Genomic DNA, 10145 nt, shown 5'->3' with positions numbered 1-10145 from the left:
ACAGTCTTCCGGGGACTTTTTGGAACCAGTACGTCTTAAGCTTCTGTCAGTTTCCTCCAGACGCCAGCTCGGCCCCAGCAGCGGCGGCCCCGGAAGGTCAGCCTGCCTCCCCGCCCGCGGGGCTGGCCTCCAGCTGGACACCCGGGGCCACGCACGGCCTCCTAGTTACACATTCACCCCGTCTCCGGGTTGATCATTCCTCCAGCGCGGAGGAAGTCCTTCCCCGGCCGAGCGCCCCAGATGACGACGCCCAAGCCTTTACCGAGGCGGCCAACCTGGCAAAGGGCTGCCTTCCTCGCCAGTGCGGGCACTTTGCCTCCTCTGCGCGAGAAAGGACCCCGCGGTCCCAGCCCCTGCGCCCACCCCGTCACCCCCAGGCCTGCAGACCGCCCGCCCCTCGCCACCCCCCGCCCCCCCCGCGCCCCGCCCCCCCCGCGCCCCGCCCTCCCCGCGCGCAGACCCGGCTCCTCTGCGCCCATCGGCCATCCCTGCCCCGCCCTCCCCGCGCGCACGCGCGACCACGGCGGGGGTCGGGCCTCGCGCCCCCTTCCCTCCTCCCCTGCCCCCTCCTCCGGTGGGGGGGCGGGGCCGTGCGCCTGCGCGGAGCGGACAGTCTGGGGGGGGCCGCAGCCGCGGGGTGGCGGGCAGTTGCCGTGGGGACCGCGGGCCCCTCCCTCCTCCGGTCCTCTGCCCCTGGCGTTCCCCACCGAGGCGCGGCCGACGCCCCGGCTTCCCTGCCGCCGGCCCGGCGGAGCTGCAGACGGTGCCCCGCGAGAGGCGGAGCCGCTCCCAAGATGTCGCAGACGGCCATGTCCGAGACCTACGGTACGAGGCGGGGGCGCGGGCCGGGGCGCCGGGGGCGCGGGCGGGGCGGGCTGGGGTGCCGGGGGCCCGGGCTTGCGGGCCGGGGTGGGGTGGGCGCGGGCGGCGGGGCGCCGATCCGAGTGCCGGGGCGCCGGCCGGGCGAGGGTAACCAGTCTACGTGATCTGCTTCTCCGAGGGTCCTCTTGCGGTTCTCCGCGTTCACGCCGGTAGGGTTTCCCTTTCTCAGTCTGATATCAGTAGTCAGGGTTTGGGAAGCCAGTTGGAGACTCGGTTCATCTGCGATATTGTCCCTAGCAAGGGATGTGAAGGACTTGAGGCGACGCCTGCAGTTGAGTGTGCTTCTCGGCTATTGCACTTTGAGCTTTCCTAGATTGGAAGTCCTTCCTTTGCACTGAAATTACAAGGACTTATCGATAGGCAAGTTCATCCATTTCTTCTTCCAGAGACTTTTCAGGCTGCGTGATGGCTATTTATAAATGTGTCTTTTTAAGACCATAAACACCTCCGAAGCACAGCCCAGTCTGCTTGATCTTTGCTTCCTCTGTAGCACCCACACCTGAAGGCACCCAACAGAGATTTTTTTTTTTTAATAAACGAAAGCCTTCCCAATTCATAAACTGTGTGTTTTTGTCCTGCGTGGTAAAAATAAACAACATAGTACACTTCTGCTTTGTATCAAGGTTCATGAGGTGTTCACGAGTCTGGAATCACTCTCAGATGTGTGCATTCTCAGATTAAGTCTGATTTGGATTTTACAGCCCCAGGGAGGGGCTCAAGTTCAGAACCATTACTTCTAGGCAAATCAGTCATATCTCCTCCGTGTGTCCTGGCATGCTGCCCCCTTTCCCATCAACAGATAGGCGTGGGCCGGCTTTATGGGCCGGCGTGGTTTCCAACACTACAGGGTACCCACGGGCACTGCTCTGCCCTCAGGGGGTTTACAGTCCAGGGGGGGATACAGTGTTAATCCAGGTATGATACTAATGAATGTTGAAAACTTCAGGCAGGAGTTCTGAAGGAATGTGGTCTCTGAAGGTATGTTAGAAAGAAACCTGAGCCAGACGGAGGCCAGGGAGGCGTTAACCAGTGCGCAAGTACCCAGGCCCTGAGGGATCCAGGGTCCCTATAAGAGGAGTGTGGTTGAGGCCCGTTGGCCCCTGGGCATTTGCTCCACCTTCAGCCACTCCTGTGACTGGAATCTGCCCTGTTCTTGGTAACACCGGGAGCAGGATGGCTGTTCCTAGAAGGCGTAGGAAGTCCGACAGGACGTCCCTGGCTTGTAAGCTCCCAGTGTCGTGGGAGCTTCTGATGCTACAGCACCTGTCACATCCACGTGGTCTGCCTCTGTCTGTAGAGAACCACAGTCAGATTTCCTAAAGAAAAGCCATTTCTCCAGCAAGTTTTGGTTATGCTTTTGCTTTATTTTCAAGTGCTCCTTACCCCACACTTTGTTTTTTCCTCTGACCCGGAGAAGGAGCACATGGGAGGGGTGGAAAGTCCAAGTAAGAAACCAAGTGGGGTTATGAGTTAGGAGGAATATGGGAAGATAGAGATTTTATTATTCAGTTGTCTCATATGAAACAATAACCTTGGTAAAATCTGGCACCTCCACTTCAGACAGAGCTCATCAAGCATCCCAGGTTAACTGATCAGATTCTGTTCATCAGGCTTTGACCTTTAAGTGTTCTTATTTCATGGTACCTTCCAAATTTGTTTTTTACTTTTAACTAACTGAATTTAATCCTTCCCTCTAATAGAAGAAACTCGTAGAAAATTAGTTTTAGGAAGAGCAAGTGTGGCACTTGAAAGTGCCAACCCAAAATAAAAGTCACCCAAAACCAAGTCCTAAGCTGTCACCTTCACTTATCATTGGTAGATTGGCACAGCATTGGTTCCCTGCTTCTGGACGTTTGCCTGTTAGGTAGCTGGTAAAGGAATGTTTGCCTAGTCTTTAAACTCCTTTGTACTGGGTGCTCATTTTCTCTCTTCTGGAAAAGGAGTCTCTGTAGCTTGACAAGTATATGATGAAAAATGAAGAACCACTGCTTACCAGTAAACTGTTAATGAGCTCTGTCTACCCGCCTTTTAGCTTATTAAAGCAGTATTTCACTCGCCAGTGACTGATAGTGTTCAGTATTTTGCTGCTCTGAAAGCACCAACCACATGAATAACATATGTTATGTCATACTTTACTTAATCTTGTAATACAACATTGAAATCTCTAACACATAGGTTTCTGATTGAAATCCTCCCTCTGAATATCCCTAAACCGAAACAGTGTTTCCCAGACATTGTTAGATCCACAGCATTCTTAACGCTCTGGCCGCTTAGTATGGCTTGGGGCTTCCCAAGGAGCTCCAGATTGGCTGATCACAAATTGGCTTTAATTTCTGATACCAAGATTTGTGAGACAAAACTAATGAATCAAACAGGTAGTATCAAGCAGTGATGTTCAGAAAGAAGCTGAGAAGCGTAAGTGGTGTAGAACAGCGGTCCCCAACCTTTTTGGCACCAGGGACCGGTTTTGTGGAAGACGATTTTTCCATGGACGAGGGGGCGGGGATGGTTCAGGCGGTAATGCCAGTGACGGGGAGCGATGGGCAGCGGCGGATGAAGCTTTGTTTGCTTGCCGCCGCTCACTTCCTGCTGTGCGGCCCAGTTCCCAACAGGCCACGGACGGTAACGGTCCGCAGCCCTGGGGTTGGGGACCCCTGGTGTAGAAGATGCTAGAAATTTAAGGAAAAAAAAAAAAAATTAAGGGCTGAGGCAGTTTGAGAGTGAGGAAAAGTCTAAGCCAAATCTCTATACACACTGGACTTTATGCATTCTACAGTGACAACAATTTATGAAGCCAGAACACAAATTGTTGGTCATATACTAGTTTTATTATTGATACAGTATACTCAATATTTTTATTTTGTGCTTTATTTTGAAAGTATTACAGCATTTGACATATAACTTTGAGAATTATCAGGACATGTTCTTTTTAAAATGTTAACACTATAGGCTGCTGTGGGTTGAATTGTGTCCCCTAAAAGGTATGTTCAGGTCCTAAGCCCACGCAACCTGTGGATGTGACCTTATTTGAAAATAGGGTCTTTACTGATGTAATCAGGTTCAGATGAGGTCATGTTGGATTAGGGTGAGCTCTCATTCAATGACTGGCATCCTTATAAGTTGAGAGGAATTTGACATAGACACATGGAGGGAAAATGTGATGTAAAGACAGGCTGAAGTCGAAGTGATGTGACTACAAGCCCAGGACCACCAAGAATGGCCGGCAGCCACCAGAAGCTAGGAAGAGGCAAGGAGGGGTCCTTCCCTGGCATCCTCAGAGAGAGCCTGGCTCTGCCAGCACCTTGACTTTGGACTTCTAACCTAGAACTACGAGACTACCAAATAAGCCATCCAGTTTGTGGCATTTTGTTATAGCAGCCATAGGAAACTAATACATAGGCACTGGTAGTCAAAATATGATTCAGGGAGAAATTCAGGCTTGATAAAGCAAAGTGGAGTGAGGAGAACATTCTAGGCAAAGGAAGTAACGTCTTCAGAGTCATCTGGTTCCAATGAAGTATGAAAAAACTTGCTGTTAGGGAAATTACCTAAATTGCCATGACTGTAGTTTGCTAGACAGGGCGTGTAAAAAATGTCAACAAAGGAAGCATATAACATCAGAATAAAGGACATTTCTCTAAATTGAATACATTTATCATTTTAAATGTTTGTATTTTTCTTTTTCTCACCATTGAAAATTGGTGAACAAGAACCAGCGTTTGGGAAACACTACAACCGTGGTTCTCAACTGCATGTGCCCTGAGCCCCCTGGTGTGTTAAGATGTAGATTCTGGTTTTGCATATTCACTTCTGCACCTGCCCAGCTCCCAGGCTGTGGTCCAAGGACCACAACTGCGTATCAGGACACTATTCTCTACAATGCCTCCAGGCCCTAGAACTTTGAAAACATTGTTCTTTGGAAAATCAGAAGTTTATGAGACTTTTTCATGGTCGTTTGAACTATAAAGCATTCCAAACCTTGCCTGTCATTTGCCTTTCTCTGAAGTCTCCTAAATATTTCTAGCCACATCAGTCCCTCAAGCTAAATATCTTGTTTTCAACTCCCTACCTACCTATTGCATGTGGATGGCCTAGAGGTAGCCTACCCCATGTCCCAAACCCAACTAATTACCCGTTGCTATTCCCCAGGTACCCATTTGCCTAAGAGATGATCTTTGCTCTGAATATTTTTTTTGGAATGAGAAGAAACCTGAAGTTTCTTTGATTTTTTTTTTTCTCCTCAACCATCCGTTAGAGATTGCTCAGACTGTTGTAATAGATTTTTTTTCCCCCATTTCTAACAAATCCATTAGAATACTCGCCAGTGGAAATAGTTTGAGGGAAAACCTTTGATTCCTCTGTGTCCTGTAACACTTGTCTTTGGACGTCACAGCTTTCTCTGCCAGTCTCATCTTGGTAATGGACTGAGTTCCATGTGTTTAAAGAAGACTTTTGCTTCTCTGTAGCTGTAAATATGAACCAAAAGCTAAACTGATGTGCAGGATACTATTGTTTAAAGGCGGATCAAGCAAGGCAGATGTAAAGGATAGGGTACTACAGCACAACACATAAGTCAAACAAACACCGTCTGTCTACAAATTGTCTTCCTTTGTAATCCCCACCAAGCTTTCTCAACAAAAATAAGTTTACTTTGAGAGAGATTTGGCCAATAAATAAATCCCTGATGATGACGGATGTGATACCTGGGGGAATCATGCTTGATTGCTCTGCCACAGCTAGATGCAACCCTACACTACTCAGAACAGTAACTGCTTATATGACAACACTTAGTTACCTTGGCCTTCTAATTCTTTCTGTTTCTCTTATATGCTGTGTTTTGGGCAGTTAAGAAGTCTTAAAAAGCAGCTAATATTTAGAAATGGTGGGGAGGGACACCATTCATAAAGTGCTGATACTTTATGAATGAGACGATGTGTTTTAGAGGGAGGTTTATCATTTTTCAAATGTGAATTTTTAATCTTCCAGAAGAGACTGAGGACTTAAAAACACAGCATCTTTCTCTCCTTTGTTGTAATTTAAAATATTGTTACGTGCCACGTGTTCGCTTCGTTACAGAAATTTCTCTGGTTCACTTGCTTACATGGGTTATGATAGGAGTCCTCATACAATAAACACCCAGCTTCGCTGCCTGTGGGGACTCGCAGATCTGTTTTGCAACTCAGTCAACTCTTGATGGTGGCAAAGCACATCTCTTTCAAGACTAGACCGTAAGCTCTTTGAAAGCAGGGCACTGCTTGCATGACTTTCTGTCCCCCATGCTGTGACCAGCCCCTGGACAGCCGTCAGGGAACGCTGAATGAGCCTTCACTTTGATTCCACTGGGGAGGTGGTATATTTTCCTCTCAGTTACAGGATGTGAAACAAAACGCCAGGATGAATAGAAAAGCTGACTGGAAGATGTCGTTTAATTCTTTTCTTTATGGTAGAAGTCTACCAGTTTTTTACATTGTATGTAATATAAATGCAATTCTAATTAAAACCTCTCCAAAGAGGTCACACAGGCATCCTTTTTTGAGAATGGACTTCCCTTGGGAAGTCACATCTGAAATCAGCTCCCAGCGGTTGGAGCTGAGGGCTGCAGAGGCACCATTGCTTTGCTTCTGGGGCAGCAGCCCTTGACCGCTGCCCAGTTGAACGTAACTGCACCTGCAGAGAGAACATGATGGTCATATGGCAGCTGGCTGGCCTGCAGGTACGAGAGCCCAGAGGCAGGCCTTAGTGTGTCCATCAGGCACTTCAGGGAGGGTGGCACCCTGCCCTGGGGCCTGGGGCACCCAGGCAGACTTCTCCCCACCCTGGGGACAGACACCAGGTGACTGGAATCTGTGTTCACCAAACATTCAAATGCCCGGCAGTTGGTAGTTACTAAATACATTCGTGGAATGCACTCACCTGGTTCTAAATCCATGTTTACTGAACCACCTTCTGATTATAAATTGACTCTACGTGATCAAAAATAAAATTTTTTAGAAATTATGCTTAAAAGAAAATTTCTGTTCAATAGATAATAGATTGTTAGCTCTTTTGGTCATTTTCTCAGGTGGAAGGTTTCCAACTGCAAGTGGCATAGGTAATATGAAAATGTTTTTTTTTTTCATTTTAGAGTACTTTATTCAAGTATTGGTCTGTCGGAATTCATTCTAGTGCACTCTTCTTGTTGAGTTTGAACATGTACTTTTGAAAATAGCTATAGATGAGGTTTCAGGGCTGGTTGATTCAGAAGCTCAGCCATGTCAGCAAGGACCTAAATTTTTAACATCTCTCTCTTCCGGCTGTATTATCCTCATCCCCTGAGTCATAAAACGGCTACTCTTTGTAATCTGGGTACCCTTCCTTGTTTACATCCATAGAAGAGAGGAGTGCTTTCCCATGTTTATGAAATAAAGTCCATCATCCCCAACTGATTGGGCCAAGTTAGGTCAAGTGCCTGCCCTGGACCAGTTACAGGCAGGGTAATGCCTTGCTCTCTTTAGCTGAAACCTGTGTTTCTAATCCAGTCTCAGGAAGGGAGGAGGGGCCTGGGAATCAGTTTATAAAAACAGCGCCTGTCCTGGAGTTCTGGGGTCCTGTTTCCCGAGGTTACTGTGGCTCCTTGGGGGAAGGCTGTTAGGCGGACAACATCTACCACAGCAGTGCCTCCTGGTCTCCAAAAAGTGTCAGCCGCGGTTCAGTTTGAACTTGTTTCTTCCAGTTAGCGATCTTCCTGAAGTAGAGGACAGACTTAGATGTCCCTTCTCCAATGGGGAGGACGCAGCAGAGTTGTGGAAAGAGCACGGACCTCCACCGTGGGCGAGCACAGATGGGAATCCCTGATCTTAGGAAGAGCGAAATTTCTCTTGTTATTTTGCAGACACAATATACTTGCCTTTGACTTTAGTTCTCATTGTCTTTGTGAAGCTGATAAAAATATTTGGTGTTTTGAAGACTAACATTTACCTTCAGAACCACTTTGACTGCACTAATTCTTTGGGGGGGGCGGGGAATGGAAGTCAATTATTTGGTGGCCATTGCTATTTCCCCACTTTTCATAAATTAGCACCTTGAGTAATTTTGTCATAAATTGGTACATAAACTAGGATACTACACCTGTCACATACCTTTGTAAGAATGAAGTCCTTACTTTGGATTGTCTTTTTAATATTAAAATCCATAGGGACCTTCATAGTCTAGACATTGATAAAACTTTGTTGGTAAAATTGATATTAAAGTGTGTTCTGTTATTACATAAATAAGTTCAATAAATGTTCACAACTACAAAAGCATTATGAGTTAAAAGTGACCTTCTCTGTATTTCTTCTGGTGTGTATCATTTAGTAACAAAGTTAATTTTCCCTAGTTACATTTCCCAAGAACAGTGTTATTTCTAGCTGTTATGTGACTATTATTTCTAGCTGTTACATGACTAAAGATGCTTTCAGGTCAATATCCTTGAATGAGATTCTTCTAGTATTGACCTATTACTCTGTTTCCATTGTACCAGGAAATCTTTCCTTACTGAGAAACCATTGGTGTGTCAGCCTGAATTATCACCCTAATCTCTGAATTATAACCCTAATCTCAATATCCTTAAATGAGATTCTTTTGGTATTGACCTATTATTCTGTTTCCATTGTACCAGAAAATCTTTCCTTATTGAGAAACCATCGGTATGTCAGCCTGAATTATAACCCTAATCTCTAGATGAAGGGTGAAGTTAGAATAATCTACACAAGGTGCTTTGTATCCAGTGTCTAATCCTCACCAGGACAGGGTAAGGTAAACACTGGGACGCACTTCCGGATGAAGAAAGTCCCTGAGAGGCTAGGTGTCTGCTCAGGGTCCCGGAGCTAGGGTGGTGGGGCTGGCATTTGAGCTCATTCTCAAGGGTAATCAAGTCCTTACTCTCCTTTCCTTTCCCGAACAGAAATCTTTCTTATCCACATAGTCTCTGATCAGTGATGACCCCCTGGATCTCATTGCTCTAGTGCATGTGCTAGACAAACACTGGATGTTTGATACGAGTCAGAATCTCTCTCTAACTCAGGACACAATTGGGAGGTGGGCGCTGAAGCCTGTACCTTCTCAACTAATGCCGGAGACCTTTCCCGTTCACATGGGGTGCTTTCATTTCTGTGTTATCTCTAAAATTGCAGATACTATTATGGTACTCGAGGCTTGCTCCAAAGTTGTAGTTCAGAAAGACACATTTTCTGTATGAATCCTCAAATACAAAAATAACTGTTCAACTTTTCTCTTTTTATTACCCTAGTTGGAGTGTTCTCTGAAACATTTTGGCAAACAACTTGCCCTTATTTCTTCATATAATTTTATCCTCTCGTATACCTCAATCAGATTTAACATTCTACTCTTTAAAGTATCCAAACTTGTTTCCTGGTTAAGGATCATTGTTTTTTTATTAGTTCTCTTCATTTCTGTCCGCTTCACTGGCCGCCAACTTCCTTTTCTGGGCAGTTTCTACTTTAGGAGAAGAATTCCCCTTCTTTTCTTTTTTTCATATTATTACATCAAATAGGTATCACCTAAGAACTTGCGGTTTTGATGCTGGCTCGCTGGCCAGGCTCACTCACCTGCTGAGGAAGCTCAGGCCCCCAGTGGGTCTGACCCACACGAGCGTGTCCGCACAGTCTCAGAGCCTGTCCGTGACCTTGAGCAGCCCTTGGGGCCTGTGCCGGGAATGTTAAACCCACGATGTCACAGCTCCTATCTGCCATCATTCAACTCAGGCTCAGGCGAAGCCCCAGCGCCACTGCCAGCAGCCAGGCTGCTCACCGTCTGTCCCGCCGCCATCCGTAGGTCACCGCTCTCCTGCCACCCAGCCCGGCCACCTCGCCTAAGCCAGCGCTCCACCAAGGGTTTTGCTGCTTGATTCCCCCTGCCCAGTAAAGCAGAACTTTTATTTTTGGAAGTACTACATGTCACCTGGTGTTCTGCGCGGTACTGTGTCCTCCCTGTTGCTGTTCCCTGGTGTCCTCGGGGCTGGGCTGGGGTCCCGCTCTCTCCTACAGCTCCTCGCCCACGCTGGGCGACGGCAGGGTCCCCACTTGGATTCTCAGTGCCTCGATGTCGTTGCCTGTCCCCTTCTCCTCCTCTTCTGCCCCCACTCTGAGGCCCTCCCGTCCCGGCTGCTCTCTGGACGTGGCCGCATGCCCTGTCCCGATCACCCTTCCCCGCTCATCCCCTCAGGAGCTCTGGGCGCCCGGCCCCTCCAGCCCCTTCTGTTCGGGCGATGAGGGGCTCCTTCT

The 10145-nt window shown here is 47.5% G+C and overlaps 1 protein-coding gene across 2 annotated transcripts in view; it reads left to right on the top strand.

Moving 5' to 3' along the window:
• The first annotated feature begins 530 nt into the window (after positions 1-530).
• Positions 531-10145, top strand: part of RAB4A (RAB4A, member RAS oncogene family) — a 91192-nt gene continuing 81577 nt past the window's right edge. For both annotated transcript variants that reach the window (XM_061182874.1, XM_061182864.1), the window contains exon 1: positions 531-825. In XM_061182874.1, the coding sequence (XP_061038857.1) occupies positions 795-825 (31 nt within the window). In that variant the 5' untranslated portion in view covers positions 531-794. The remainder of the gene's footprint in view (positions 826-10145) is intronic.

This window comes from Eubalaena glacialis, chromosome 1, assembly GCF_028564815.1.
Source record: "Eubalaena glacialis isolate mEubGla1 chromosome 1, mEubGla1.1.hap2.+ XY, whole genome shotgun sequence".
NCBI classification, from domain to species: Eukaryota; Metazoa; Chordata; class Mammalia; order Artiodactyla; family Balaenidae; genus Eubalaena; species Eubalaena glacialis.
This window is presented reverse-complemented; position numbering and strand designations above follow the sequence as displayed.